The 16,356-nt window shown below is 42.1% G+C and overlaps 1 protein-coding gene across 7 annotated transcripts in view; it reads left to right on the top strand.

The window, feature by feature from the left end:
- Window positions 1-16,356, top strand: part of PHIP (PHIP subunit of CUL4-Ring ligase complex) — a 305,027-nt gene that overhangs the window by 198,884 nt on the left and 89,787 nt on the right. For all 7 annotated transcript variants that reach the window (XM_073336505.1, XM_073336504.1, XM_073336507.1 and 4 more), the window contains one exon: window positions 2,481-2,715. In XM_073336505.1, coding sequence (XP_073192606.1) covers window positions 2,481-2,715 — 235 coding nt within the window. The remainder of the gene's footprint in view (window positions 1-2,480; window positions 2,716-16,356) is intronic.

Genomic DNA, 16,356 nt, shown 5'->3' with positions numbered 1-16,356 from the left:
AGGGCCACAATGCAGTCAACTAGGAACAATATTCTAAATTTTCCTACCCTTTTCCACAGGCCAAAACTTATAGCAGATATCTCATTCTTGAGAGGAAACAACGAAGCAAGGGTGCATCTACTGCACACTTGCAGCTTCCAACCGAGTCCCTATGCTTCTCACCTGTATGCCACTTTGGTCCCTGCTCAAATGATTGCAGAATGGCATGGGAAAGTTTCCTTCAATGAGGGAAGAAACAAAGGAGCTCTGCTAAGGAACCTTTGGCAGAGGATTGCCGAGTACCTCTAGGAAAGTTTCCTAGAGATCTCTCTAGAGGATTCCCATGAAATCTTGGTGTACATCAACATCCTGTTATGTCATACTGCTTAACTGCACAGGGAAATGTCCAGCACACAGAAACAGCCTGCCTTGTACATTTCTATGCCCTCAATCCACTTCCAACCTACACAAAGCAAAACAGCTTTTATAAAGGGAAGTTATGCGTCACCAATGTATTAACGTTCTTCGAGGGTATCAGCAACAACGTGGATAGGGTGATCTAACCAGTTTAGTGTAGTTGGCTTGATAAGGTCCCTCATCAAAAGCTCTTAAGAAAACTAAGTAGTCATGGGATTAGAAGGGAAGGTTCTCTCAGTGATCAGTAACTGGTTAAAAGATAGGAAACAAAGGGCAGGAATAAATGGTTATTGTTCACAATGGAAAGAGATGAGTAGTAGGCTCCCCCAAGGATCTGTACTGGGACCTGTGTTGTTCAGCCTGTTCATTAATGATCTGGAAAAGGGAGTGAATAGTGAAGTGGCAAAGTTTGCAGATGATACACAGTTTTTCAAGATAGTTAAGTCAAAATCTGACTGTGAAGAGCTACAGGGAGTTCTCACAAAACTGGGTGCCTAGACAACAAAATGGCAGATGAAATTCAGCATTGATAAGTGCAGAGTAATGCGTATTAGAAAAAAATAATCCCAATTACACATATATAATGATAGGTTCTAAATTAGCTGTTACCCCCTCAAGAAAGAGATCTAGTAGTTATCATGGATAGTTCTCTGAAAACTTCAGCTTAATGTGCTGCAACGATCACAAAATCTAACATTGTGTTAGGAACTGTTAGGAAAGGGATAGAAAAGACAGAAAATATCATTATGCCACTTAATAAATCCATGGTGCATGTATACCTTGAATACTGTGTCCAGTTTTGGTAATCCTATGTAAAAAAAGAATATACTGGGACTGGGAAAGTTTAGAGATGATCAAGAGTATGGAACGGCTTCCATATGAGGAAAGACTAAAAAGATTAGGACCATTTAGTTTGAGTGGTGTGGAAAAACTGAAAAGAGAAGTTTTATTTACCCTTTCCCTCAATACAAAAACCAGGGGTCATCTGGTGAAATTAATAGGCAGCAGATTACATACAAAGAATAAGAAGTTTATTTTTTCACACAATGCACAGTTAACCTGTGGAACTTGTTGCCCTGTGATGTTGTGATGGCCACAACTGTAACTGGGTTCAAAAAAGAATGGGGTAAGTTCATGGAGGATAGGTCTATCAGTGGCTATTAGCTAAGATGGTCAGGGATTCAACCCCATTCTCAGGATGAACCTAAACGTCTGACTGCCAGAAGGTGGGAGAGGAAGATGAGGTGGATCACTCCCAAATGCCCTGTTCTGTATACTCCCCCAAAGCTGTGGTACTGGCTACTGTTGGAGACAGGATACTGGGCTAGATGGACCATCGGTCTGACCTAGTTTGGCAGTTCTTACGTTTGAAGATTGGATGTTTTTCTAAAAGATATGCTTCAGGTATTCTGTTGGGGAAGTTCTATGGCCTGTGTCAGACTAGATGATCACAGTTGGTCCCTTCTGGCCTTGGAATCTCTAATATATAGAGTCATCTTGAAGAACTCTGGTTACAAGTAAATATCTGTCATGTACTGGTGTACCTGATACATGCCAGGAGGATAGGTTCATGTTATGTAATTTATTTAACAAAATACAGATCTTTCTGAAAGATACGTTCTTCCTCATACTGTAGTTTTGGGCTTGATGTAGAAATTGAGTGAGGTTCTTTGTCTTGGGTTGTATGCCATAGGTAAAACTAGATGATCAGTGATCCCTGTGACTTTAAAATGTGTGAATTTATGGGCAGTCCCACTGGTAAAAGAGGCTAAAAACCAGTAAAGGAACGGAGTTAAAATTGTTGGCAGAACCATAAATATGAATTTCCAGACATCCTAGAATGTTTTAAATTGCAGCCCTAATTTACAGTCTCTTAAAATATTATGGGTTTGTATTCCTTTTTTAACTGCAACTTTTTAATAGTGTTACTATTACAGCCTTAACTCCAATCTTAACAATCTTGTCTGGGGTTATATTAATATTGTATAAAGCAGTTTACTCTGAATTTGCTTTGTGAAGCAATTTGTTCTTTGCTTGATTTTTAATTCCCTTCCTTCCTTTGTCCCTTCATTCACCAACTCTAGTGAATACTCCAGTGATTACTCGGACTGGACCGCAGATGCAGGAATTAATCTGCAGCCACCAAAGAAAATTCCTAAACTTAAAACCAAGAAAGCAGAGAGCAGTTCAGAGGATGAAGAGGGGATTGAGAAACAGAAACAGAAGCAAATTAAAAAGGAAAGGAAAAAAGGGAATGAAGATAAAGATGGACCGACAACATCACCAAAGAAAAGGAAACCCAAAGAGAGGAAAAAAAAGGTTGGGTACATTTTATAGCTTATAGGGCACTTATTCTTAGTATTGTGAGAGGCATGAGTAGATTTGAACATGAGTTTATGCAAACCCAAAATACTTTTTAATAATTTGAGAACACATCTTACATTTTATTTATGCAGATATTGATTATCCCGAATGTTATCCCAAATTGATTATCCCAAATAGCCATTGTAAGGTCTCCACATAATGCTTTTTCTTCTCCTGAATTGGCTCTGTAATGGTTATTTTTATTATGATCTGAATTTGAGGTGTTTCACCTCTTGAATATATTGGTGTCCCTACAACCAGGAGTACAATCTTTGCTGTGACTGTGCCACTTCATGACCATTTTATGATGCTCGAGAAGATAAAGCAGTGCTGCTATTAACTGGGAGTATAGAGGCCTTGTAGGACGGCGCTTAAGGAGCCTGGCAAGAAAATAGTATTAAGTGTGGATCCAGGTATAAAATGTTGAAGATCATTCTCAACAGGAGTCTGTGCTAAGTAGTACAAGATAGTAGGTGGCAGTCTGCTTGATCTGCAGCAAGCTTGCATTAATCAGAATAAACCAATTTCTGTTGCTGATTTATCTAGGTATTTATATCACACTCCTCTTCTTGGCATAAAAACACATCTATGATATGATTGTGGATGAGACCTTGACTTCGCATATATTTGGGAAACTTGGCTGCATAACATTTTAACCAGGTATCTCCTATTGGGTACTCAGTTGAGTATGAATCAAAAGAGGGATAGAGAGATGTAGCCACATTAGTTATATCTGGCTGCATGCAGGAGGGCTTCCATTCTAAAAGTATGTCCATCTGGTGTGTGACTCTTGGATGGAGTTAAGATAGGACTTGTGTTGCTGTATAAATTACCCCGTTGCATCTCTGAATTCTTTGTTGAGCTGACTGAGTTCCTCTCTATGGTGATGGTGGAGTTGTCAGAATTTTTTTTGAGGTGACTAGTTTTCATATGGATAATGACTTTTCTCTGTTAGTTCAAGATTTCAGGACTTCTATGATTATGGGACTCTTAAGTGGCTTCTGGCATACATATGGCTGGTCACCTTCTGGATCTCAGTTTTGGGCTTGGGGAGCAGGGGAGTAAAGGCTATACATTTATCATGGACTAAACATTCTTCCATTTTGGGGCAAAGGGCATGTTTTATAGGTCACTCTTTAAATGTTAACAGAACCAGTTCAGCTCTCTGACTGGAGCATACACTAAATAAGAGCGAACACTACACTGAGGGTTTGGTATAACACTGTAGTCTTTTTTTGTCCTCAGCTATTGGTTCAGTGGCCCTTTCCTCACCCTCTTTCCTGGCTTCATTTTCACAAGTTACCATGATGTATAGAAAATCTGTTACAAATGAAAAGGGTAAAGGACTAGTAGTTAGTAGTATTGTTCTGAATCAGACTGTGGTATAAAAGTATTTCTAATCTTACACCACAATTATTCAGGAGATGAGGAAATCTTCATTTCCACTGTAGTTTCTGTAAAGTTACAGTTGCAGGTCAATGGAACTGTTGCAGGGGCGAGCAGACTTGTTAATTCAGGTGATGTCATCTTGTTTACAGAGTTGAGCATTTTGGACTGTGAGGATTTTCACAATGGTTAGAAAATATCACTTAGACAACTCAGACAGAATCTGCATTGGAAACATCAAGTTGGGGATGAGGGACAGATGAAACTATTCTTCTCTGCTTGAATTTCAGACACTGTAGTTTATTGAGGTTCTGTTGGATGTTGCGTCCAAAACCCAGGTTATAATTTCTTGTCTGATGCAGGCTAGCAAAAGGTGGAATGAATTATGATGCCCATTATTAGAGGAGATTGTCAGTGTCTCATAGGAGGGGAAAGTACTAGCATCTCTTATAGAACCTAATGTTAAAATCATTTTTAAGAAACCATCTCCCAGCATGGCCAGTCTCTCCAATTATTTTCCTCTCTCACATCTCCCTTTTATGAAGAGAAAGGATTGTTAAGGATAGGTGGCTGATTTCACTGTTTGCTTTATCTTTGCTGATAGTTCAGTTGATATTAGTCAGTTATTGCATCCAGGCAGATTCTTAGGCATGTTGACCCACCTTTGATACTGTTTACTGCATGTTGTGAAACCTAGCAGCAGTAGATGGAATTGCTTGAGTGGCTTTAATACTTGGTTTTGAGGTCTCAGAAGGTAGTTTTCGTCATCTGACCCAAGAGCTCTCTCATACACACACACACACACATGCTGTTCATTGTGAGTAGAGACACTTACGAGGAATTGGGTAGGTGGAGTGTGCAGTGGTGCTTTATATACAGAAGAGACAAAACTTAGTCTCCATTTTATCAGATCAGGTTATGGAGCTGTCATTTACCCAGTCTAGATAGAATTTGGGGCTTGCATGAGAACTAACTTGGTTAGGACATGACCCAAATAAGACAATGAGGGTACATCTATGTGGCAAGCAGAATCCGCAGCAGCAAGTCTTAGAGCCTAGGTCTACAGAATTGGGCTTGAGCTATGGCACCAAAAATAGCTGTGTAGAAGTCCACCCCTCTAGGCTTTGGAGCCTAACCTCCAGCCTGAGTTTGAACCTCTACACAACTATTTTAAGTGCCGTATCATGAACCTGAGTCTGTAGAGTCAGGTTCTGGGACTCTCTGCCACAGGTTTCTGCTTGTCATGTAGACATATGCAGAGAAACTAAAATCTATCATTATGCATATATAGTTTATTTAAGAAGTGGCTATCAGCAGGGCATATTCATTGAGGTGTCCTAACCTCTGGAATTTACTCCCTCTTCATCACTATCTTTTCTTTCACAGAGCTGGGTTTTGTTAACTCTCAGGACCTGCTGCAAGACCTATATTTTCTCTGAAGCCTTTTCTGTGTGGGTTAGAGTAAACTGGATTAAATTTTCATATTTGATAGTAGGTTGAAAGGATCCTTATGTGAATATTGTTCTAATGCACGTGTTAGTAGAAATAACTTCAAGTTCATGGGCTTTATCAGATAAGTGCTTTTTTGAAAATTAAAATAGACATAAATTCTTTGATTATGGTCAATGTGTCTGTTAATCTGGGTGCACATGGACCCCGTGCGTGCTAGACTGGATTTTTTTTTAATGTATTTTATTTTATTGAATAGAAATGTCCATTGAGGCCATGTATTCACCCTATATTGCCTTTTGCTCTCGTAAGAGGGCAAAAATGGCAGGGCACCTATGACCTTCCTGTAGCAAGGTTGAAGACTCAGTGGCATGGCGCCTCCTGCTGGTCATCCTGGGAATTATCTCTTTTCCAGCTCTGGAGCACCTTCTGTTGGCTGGTGTGTCGCCTGCCTCAGGCCCCCGTGTCCCTCGCGGACCCTGGTGCCCTTTACCTTGGTGTTCTTCCCCAGCAGTACCCCTTGCTCTAGGTCTCCCCTCCCAGGGGAACCCCCAGCCCTCTAAACCCACCTTACTGCAGTGGCTACTGCCACTCGTCATCTAGGCCCCAGTCACTGTGGCAAACTGCAGTCTGTAAAGGCCACTCATCATGGGCAAAGGAGTCGGACCAGCTGCCCCTGCCTAACCTCAGGCTGCACCTTTGCAAGCCCAGTACCTACTTTGGCCTTTAGCCAGGCCCACAGCCTGGGGATTTGCCAGGCTGGAGCTCCCCAGCTCCTCTTGCCTTTCCCCCGCACTGCTCTACTTCTGGTACTGTGAGCTCCCAGGCAGCTAGGCCCTTCCCACTCCAGGGCTGCAGTGAGACTCCACCAGCTTCTGGCCCACAGCCCTCTCATCAGGGCCAGCTGGGCCCTAATTAAGCTGGCCACAGCGGTGGCTGCTTCCCCAATCAGCCTAGCTTGGCTGCTTTTAACCCCTGCTTATTGGAGTGGGGCAGGCGCCCCACTACACTTCCCTCAGTTCTGTCTTGCTGTCCTTGGCATCAAGAAGGAATCTAGCTGGCGTTCAACCCATAGACTTAACTTCAGCGAACTATCTCAAAATCATATACAGATCTTGAGGTTCTTGAGTGTCTCTGGATTAAGTTTAGAAGTGTGAGCAACAAGAGTGTTGTAGTGGTGGGAGTCTGCTATAGACCACCAGACCAGGGGGATGAGGTGGACGAGGCTTTCCTCCAGCAACTCGTAGAAGCTACTAGATCGCACGCCCTGGTTCTCATGGGTGATTTTAATTTTCTGCTGGGAGAGCAATACAGTGGTGCATAGACAATCCAGGAAGTTTTTGGAAAGCGTAGGGGACAATTTCCTGGTGCAAGTGCTAGAGGAGCCAACTCGGGGGGAGCTTTTCTTGACCTGCTACTCACAAACTGGGAAGAATTAGTGGGGGAAGCAAAAGTGGACAGGAATCTGGGAGGCAGTGACCATGAGTTGGTTGAGTTCAGGATCCTGACACAGGGAAGAAAGGTAAGCAGCAGGATACAGACCCTGGACTTCAGGAAAGCAGACTTCGACTCCCTCAGGGAATGGATGGGTAGGATCCTCTGGGAGACTAACATGAAGGGGAAAGGAGTCCAGGAGAGCTGGCTGTATTTCAAGGAATCCCTGTTGAGGTTACAGGGACAAACCATCCCGATGTGTCGAAAGAATAGTAAATATGGCAGGCGACCAGCTTGGCTTAACGGTGAAATCCTAGCGGATCTTAAACATAAAAAAGAAGCTTACAAGAAGTGGAAGGTTGGACATATGACCAGGGAAGAGTATAAAAATATTGCTCGGGCATGTAGGAATGAAATCAGGAGGGCCAAATCGCACCTGGAGCTGCAGCTAGCAAGAGATGTCAAGAGTAACAAGAAGGGTTTCTTCAGGTATGTTGACAACAAGAAGAAAGCCAAGGAAAGTGTGGGCCCCTTACTGAATGAGGGAGGCAACCTAGTGACAGAGGATGTGGAAAAAGCTAATGTATTCAATGCTTTTTTTGCCTCTGTCTTCACTAACAAGGTCAGCTCCCAGACTGCTGCGCTGGGCATCACAACATGGGGAGTAGATGGCCAGCCCTCTGTGGAGAAAGAGGTGGTTAGGGACTATTTAGAAAAGCTGGACATGCACAAGTCCATGGGGCCGGACGAGTTGCATCCGAGAGTGCTAAAGGAATTGGCGGCTGTGATTGCAGAGCCATTGGCCATTATCTTTGAAAACTCGTGGAGATTGGGGAAAGTCCCACATGACTGGACAAAGGGAAGAAGGAGGATCCTGGGAACTACAGGCCAGTCAGCCTCACCTCAGTCCCCGGAAAAATCATGGAGCAGGTCCTCAAAGAATCAATCCTGAAGCACTTACATGAGAGGAAAGTGATCAGGAACAGTCAGCATGGATTCACCAAGGGAAGGTCATGCCTGACTAATCTAATTGCCTTCTATGATGAGATTACTGGTTCTGTGGATGAAGGGAAAGCAGTGGATGTATTGTTTTTTGACTTTAGCAAAGCTTTTGACACGGTCTCCCACAGTATTCTTGCCAGCAAGTTAAAGAAGTATGGGCTGGATGAATGAAAGTGGGTAGAAAGTTGGCTAGATTGTTGGGCTCAACGGGTAGTGATCAATGGCTCCATGTCTAGTTGGCAGCCGGTGTCAAGTGGAGTGCCCCAGGGGTCGGTCCTGGGGCCGGTTTTGTTCAATATCTTCATAAATGATCTGGAGGATGGTGTGGATTGCACTCTCAGCAAATTTGCGGATGATACTAAACTGGGAGGAGTGGTAGATACGCTGGGGGGCAGGGATAGGATACAGAGGGACCTAGACAAATTGGAGGATTGGGCCAAAAGAAATCTGATGAGGTTCAATAAGGATAAGTGCAGGGTCCTGCACTTAGGATGGAAGAACCCAATGCACAGCTACAGACTAGGGACCGAATGGCTAGGCAGCAGTTCTGTGGAAAAGGACGTAGGGGTGACAGTGGACGAGAAGCTGGATATGAGTCAGCAGTGTGCCCTTGTTGCCAAGAAGGCCAATGGCATTTTGGGATGTATAAGTAGGGACATAGCGAGCAGATCGAGGGACGTGATCGTTCCCCTCTATTCGACATTGGTGAGGCCTCATCTGGAGTACTGTGTCCAGTTTTGAGCCCCACACTACAAGAAGGATGTAGATAAATTGGAGAGAGTCCAGTGAAGGGCAACAAAAATGATTAGGGGTCTGGAACACATGAGTTATGAGGAGAGGCTGAGGGAACTGGGATTGTTTAGTCTGCGGAAGAGAAGAATGAGGGGGGATTTGATGGCTGCTTTCAACTACCTGAGAGGTGGTTCCAGAGAGGATGGTTCTAGACTATTCTCAGTGGTAGAAGAGGACAGGACAAGGAGTAATGATCTCAAGTTGCAGTGGGGGAGGTTTAGGTTGGATATTAGGAAAAACTTTTTCACTAGGAGGGTGGTGAAACACTGGAATGGGTTACCTAGGGAGGTGGTGGAATCCCCTTCCTTAGGAGTTTTTAAGGTCAGGCTTGACAAAGCCCTGGCTGGGATGATTTAGTTGGGATTGGTCCTGCTCTGGGCAGGGGGTTGGACTAGATGACCTCCTGAGGTCCCTTCCAACCCTGATATTCTATGATTCTGTGATTCTTCAGTACCACGTTCTTTCTTTTATTTTTATTTCCCTAGTCTGTTGTAGTGCTTGTCACACTGAAAGCTGTTTGCAGACTCCCCTGAACAGTGCTCCATCTCACATACAGACCCTCGTAAAAAGGTACTTATAATAGTGAGCTCAAAACCCACAGACTTCAACCTTATCCATCTTATGATGGGCTAATTACATTAAAAGACATACGTAGCAGATGCCTGTTCTGCTTGGGAGAGTCTTGCCTCCTAAGCAGATGCTTGGTCTGCTGCTCCTTCTCTGCAAGAACCCAGAAGTAGAGGGATATGAGGCTGAAGCTCCACCTTCTGGAGAAGTCTATGAGAGTGGCATCCGATCCAGAAGAGCCGAGCTTGAAGACTTCTGCAGAGGAAGTGGCACAGAAGCCACACTTAATGTTGACATCAGCATTGGTGCCACCCCCAGCACTGAAACAGTTGACAGGCCTGAAGTTGAAGCAAGGTGCTAAAAAGGGCTGCCCCAAACACTGGGGCAAGAGCTCAAGAAGGTACCCTGGCACCTCCTGAGGCTATTGTGGGGACCATCTTTTCAGGCCTTGGAGTTGGTCCCAACCTTTGCAGAAGAGGAGTTTCACTAGCAAAACCTCAGTTGCTGAAATACAGAGAGGAACGAGATCCAAAGGCCAAAGATCCCTCTCACTACTAGGTTTCACAACACTGTGTGTTAAACAGCATCAAAGGCAGGTCAATATACATAAGAATCTGCCAGGATGCAAAATTTGATCAATATCATCTAACAATCAGCAACCAACCCCAGATGAGACTGTAATCTCCACACCAGTACCAGCACTGGAAAATTTCATCGCCTTTCAAGAGCTGCTGGTGCAGATTGCGGACACCTAGGACACTGAGACTTTGGTCATCTGTGAGAAGACTCACAAGCTATTTAAAGTTTTGTCAGCCATTGGTCTCTCCAGGATTGCTCCTCCCCATAAATGTAGACCTCCTAGATCTGGCAAGAACTTTTGTGGCAAACATGAGCCACTATAAGACCCACAAAGCATGCTGAAAAACAGTACCAGGTACCAGGGTGGATTTGATTTAAATCAAATTGATAGTCAGGAAGACTCAATTTAATCATGGATTTCTACATAAAAGTGCATTCTTGTTGGTTGTTATAATCTTAATACATATTCTTCGCAACTCAGAGACAGATGTAGGTTTCATTTTTAGAAGGTACACACCATACATTTTTAAACAGTGGTTTATTCTGAAAACTTTTCAGGTTCGTTTTACAGCTATATCAGAAAATGAATGATTGTTTTGTTATTTATTTACCAAAGGTAATTGAAGCAGATATTTATGAAGTCTTTGGGAGTCTTTGAACTATCTCCAGTTCAACAGGCTAATCATTAATATTTGGAGGATTTTCTTGCCATGCTGTATTAGGAGAACATCACCAGCCAGACATTTAAATTGTTTTATTTAACCAAAACAACAACGTTATGTATTCTGGATTTTTTTCAGCAGAAAACACATAATATTTTAACAAAACAAGCATATGAATTTTTGCATTTAGTTAAATATTCAGGTGTTTTAAAATCAGGTTTGTTTTTGTTAAAATTGTTTTTAACTAACATAGTTAAATGAAATACTTTTCTTAAAAAAAAACTACAAAAATTAAATCAACTATGTTAGCCGGGTCAACATGAGAAACTTAAAATATTGGCTTTTGCAGCTAACTCAGTCGTCTTCAGCTTCATTTTCCTGTTTGTTCATAATCTGGAAAAGAAAAACAGGTCCCAAACTATTTCTCAGTTTTGAATGAATTAGTGCAAAGGAAGAAAATATTCTATCTACACCAGCCAAAGAAGCTACTGCTGTTAAGTGAGATTATCACTTCAGCAGTCTCTGAATCCAAGTGGTTAAGTGACTTCCACCAGTTCACTGGTGTGATGTTCTTTAAAACATCATCAGCAAACATATATTTCTTGAATGCTTCACCCTTAGCTCTGAAGTTTTTTATAGTTGGCATTATGGAGAGGAGGGATGATTGCTGGATGTCCATGTCATAGCTAGCTCCTCTTCTTCAGTAGTTAAGGTTTGACCCTGGTACCGAGTATTGAGAATATTTGCAAGAAAATTACCTGGAGATAGTGCTTGTCCCATTTGGTTTTTTAATGCTTGTAATTTAACTCTGTCATTGTATATTTCTCTTTTTAAGGTCTCCCTCAGTTCCTTCCAAATTTCAACAGCATCAGCAATAAAACAGCTATTTCTCTGCATTTTGTTCAAGGCTTCAGGGTACTCAGCATGTGTTCAACATTTCTTTTAAGCCCGATGTTGAGAACTTTGGGCTGTGACAGTGCCATCTATTTTTTCATGATTTTGTTTACAAACTTGTCAGATTAGGCCGGTTTTTGATATAGTGCTCAGAACAGTCCACTACTGAGTTCCATCGCACGTCTCATGGGAGTTAACTTGGTTTCTCCCACTTTTTTCAGAGCAGCTGCTGCAAAGTGGTTGTTACGGAAGTATTTTGCAGTTTCAACAACATTAGTCTTTATTTCTGGAACACTGAAGTCTTTGGCTAGAAGGTGCATCAAATGAGCACTGCAACCGTTTATTAGTTTGGGACTCTCTTTACTCTCTTCTAAATAATTTCTTCTCATCTTGGATACATTTGCAACATTGTCTGTGACCAAGCTGCATACTAGACACTTGAATTTTTTTTCACAGTTTATTATAACTTTTACTGCTGCTTCTTGTAAGTATTCTGCTATGTGTACATTTCCTGATGCATCAGTTGTTTCTGTAAGGAAGACACTCCCTTCTTCTGTTGTCACACGAGCACAACACATACAACGGGATCATTGCGAACATTGCTCCACCCATCAAAACTCAGGTTAACAATTTTACCGTCTAGAACTTTTGCACACTGCTCAATTTCTCTTTCATACACTTTGTCCAGCAATTTGCCTGTGACATCTGCTCTGTTAGGTGGACTGTATCCTGGTCTTAATGACTGAACCATGTTAATGAAGTGTGGGTTCTCAGTCATACAGAAAGGAGAGTTTGTTGCATAATCAAACCATTACCTCTTTTTGTAATCTGCTGGTTCTTATCACAAACTTTTCTATGGTTGTTTCTGGATGATGGAGGTTTTTTTTTCTTTTTGCAACAGGTGAGATATACTGTGGCTATGTGACATACATGATGTGACCGAAACACTATCATTGGCAGATAACTCTGAAACTATAGAAAATGATGGTGATCTTGAAGGTGGATAGTTTTCAGAATTCTGTATGTTGAGGATGGATTCTCCTAAACAAAATAACTCAATGCAGTTATTTAATTATTATTACCATACTGCTTATTTAGTATTACTCATTGCATTCACTGCCACTCAGTACTACTTTAAAGGTGAAATTGTATAAGGAAGATCTGCCTATTTCAGCTATTTATTTTTTACCACAACTGCATCTAAAATGATAGTACCATAGAGTAACAACTATATTTTTTGCTCAAACATGAGAATTCAAGAATAGTCCAGAAGGAAGACAGGCAGTCCTTAAGAAAGAAGTATGAAATAAAAAAGTTTACTAATCTGAAGATCCTGCATGTTCAGATGTTTCATCATTTTCAGCGCAGCTTCCTTCTGACAAGGAACACTTCTCATGATGTTGTTTCATTCGGGCTACCAGGCCTTGTATTTCTTTGTTGCACTGTTTGCATTTTGCACGCATGCCTCTTACCCACAGGCAGAGGAACTTCATTAAAATATTCCCAAACTGGGTCTCTTTTTACGGCCTGCTGCCATTATAGGTTTTCCCTTCTAGTGAGAGAATGGCATGGTAGATCTCAAATCAATGAAGGCTACACTTAAAAAGACCTCAAGACTTCTGGAATATGCTGCTCAAACAGTTTCACTTTTGTTTCTACTGCCTGTCCCTCCTTCTCACATTTATCTCCAGACTTCTTCTCCTTGTCCAGATCTATTCTGCCCGCAACAATCTTCTATTCATTGAACTTTTTGAAACTTTGCACTTTTAGAGAGAGGTAAGGTATTGACTCTGTACAAAAATGTTCAGAGGGACAATAGGGTTGAGGTCTGTTATTTCTCACCTCTATATTTTATTTATTTGTTTGTTTGTTTGTTTGTTTTTTTCATTCATTTTAAAAACATTTTTGCTGTTAGCAAGCATGTTATCTCTGGAGACACACATCCAGTTGGAGAACTGTAAAACTGAGCATTTCTGATGGTATCTTCTAGACTGAGCACTGAGTTCCATTGGGTAGGTAGAAAGATTAACCTAAATAATCTATACAGAGGCCCCTGGAGCCCCATAAATTTGGGTCCCTAATCCATGAACTGTTGGAACACATTTACAAAACTTTTCTTAAACATTACATGAAAATATTATCTCATACTATAGCATTAGAATTTATAATCCCTATTCCATGATGAGATATGTATCTGAATTAAAACTATCTTTAGATAGGTTTTTTCAAAAAAACCTGATTTAAATAAAAAAAACTTTTTTTTTTTTTATTAAAAAAAAAATCATTGATTTTTTATCCACCGTGTCAGGTACCCCTCTCAGGATTCAAGCACTTTTTAACACCCATCCCAACTCTGGCTCCCTGCTGGTCTTGTTTGTCCAGGAGATATTGAGATCCACCTAGAACACACCTAACAACAAGGATCCCAAACACTTAGATCTGTTTGGAAGAAATTCATACTCATTGGCTTGCTACAATTGAGGGTGGCCAAGTGCCAGGCATTTCTGGCCAAATGCAACTTTTTAGCATGGGACAAGATTACACCTTTCCTGGCCAATGTCCATCATGAAAGCAGAGAGGAGCTGAAAGACATTATAATAGCAGGCCAACTTGTGGCCATAATGGCTCTACAGCAGTGGTTCCCAAATTTGTTCTGTCACTTGAGCAGGGAAAGCCCCTGTCGGGCCGGGCAGGTTTGTTTACCTGCCGCATCCGCAGGTTCGGCCAATCGCGGCTCCCACTGGCCGCAATTCGCTGCTCCAGGCCAATGGGAGCTGCTGGAAGTGGCAGCTAGTACGTCCCTCAGCCCGTGCTGCTTCCAGCAGCTCCCATTGGCCTGGAGCAGCAAATCGCAGCCAGTGGGAGCCGCGATCGGCTGAACCTGCGGACGCGGCAGGTAAACAAACCAGCCCGGCCCGACAGGGGTTTTGCCTGCACAAGTGGCAGAACAAGTTTGGGAACCACTGCTCTACAGGTAATGAATATGTCTGACATCACTGGCAGGTCTATGGCCACTGCAGTGACCATGCAGAGTGTGGCGTGACTCCAAGCTTCGGGTATCCCTCACAGGCACAAGCAATGGATTAGGACTTGCCCTTTTAGTGCTTGGAGCTGTTCAGCGAACTAACGATAGTTCCTTACACTTGTTGAAAGATTCCAAAGCAACTTTACACTTTCTGGGAATCTACATTCCCCCACCCTATTGAAAGGCATCAACTATCACACCAGCAGAGATTGCATACTATATCTAAACACAGACACCCAGAGTACTTGTACTACAACATGGGGCGTCAGCTCCCCTCGACTTTAGCCCCACACTCTGCCGTAATGACCTGTCAGCATAATTGAGAGGATGGTCAAGAGCTGCATAAGAACCAGTCCTCAGAGCATGACCTGCCTTGCCCCTCCACTGGACATGGTCTTGTTATAACCTCAGACAGATGGGTGCTGGAGATCATAGTCCATGGCTACCATATCTAATCCTTTTTGTCTGCCCCCTACCAACTCCCCTTCTTTGTCCCTCTTCAGGGACCTTCTCATCAGAGCCTGTTGCAAATTTAAGTGACCTCATGGCTTTGTCTAGGAGCCAAAGTGCAAGTAACTAGACTGCTGGTGTACTGAGACCACAGCCTATTGTGCTGACCCATACTGAACCTCACTGGGCTTATTGTTTCTGTGTATTGGTCTGCTGTCTCTTAGATTGTGAGCTCTTCGGGGCAGGGATTGTCCATTTTTTGTTCTGCACTTGTATAGCACCTAGCACTGTAGGGTCCTGATCCATGACAGGGGCTTTTAAATGCTACGATAATAATGAAATAATAATAATACAGAGAGAGATTCTTTTGCTCCTTTTATTTCCTTGTTCTGAAGAAGAAAAAAGGAGTTCTTTGTCCTATCCTATACTTAAGGAGACTCAACAAACATGCATGCAGTCTCAGATTCTATTCCTGGGGGAATTCTGCACCAAAAAATTCAAAAATTCTGCATATTTTATTTGTCAAAATAATGCAATATAATCACTCCCATTTCATTTAAATAAATTACCAAAATAAACTACCATACAGAAAAAAAATCATAATAACTGCTCAGCATTTCCTAAACAAATGAAAGTTAAGTTCCAAATACTTGGTAACCAAGACCCTGCATTCCAGTTATAATCCTGGATTTTCATTTAAATGACATTACTTTTATTTTGGTGTTTGGTATTCTGTAAAGTAGACTGTTGCTTTAAATTGCTCAGACTTTTGTACAGTTTTGCTAATCATTGTCCTGTATTTTTTTTAATGGATAAGTAAAATAGATCCTGAGCTGTAATCTAACCCCATTGTGTCTCTTTGGCACAGGAAAAAAGGGAGAAAGCAGATAGACTTTCCTAGCTGAGGATTCCGTTACTATCATTTACAGTAAGGCTCCTTTACATCACTCTGGCAAGTAAAGGAGCCTTAATCGACTAAGAATGGGAACAATTAACTAACAATGGGAACATTAGCAGCCTGCCTGTTTAGTTGTTACAGGAGTAAGGTTTAGGAGGGTAATGCTTGCCTCTGTCAAGTTCATAACTGGTTTGCAGTTCTCAGCTTCCACCCCTGAGGAAATACCTAAGATTCACAGTGCGGCCTTACCATTACCCATACAGGGTTTTGCTTTTCAGATTCTCTCTGATGCTGACTGTTAACCAAGTTTCTGGCCTTAGTCTCTAAGGTGCCACAAATACTCCTTTCCTTTTTAAGGAAGGAAGGAATCCCTGTCTGCCCCTGTCTAAATGACTGGCTGATCAGAGGCAGGTCCCAAGAAGAGACAGCTCTGGATTGCATTTTCTCCCTATTCTTTC

Source organism: Lepidochelys kempii, chromosome 3 (assembly GCF_965140265.1).
Source record: "Lepidochelys kempii isolate rLepKem1 chromosome 3, rLepKem1.hap2, whole genome shotgun sequence".
NCBI lineage: Eukaryota > Metazoa > Chordata > Testudines > Cheloniidae > Lepidochelys > Lepidochelys kempii.
This window is presented reverse-complemented; position numbering and strand designations above follow the sequence as displayed.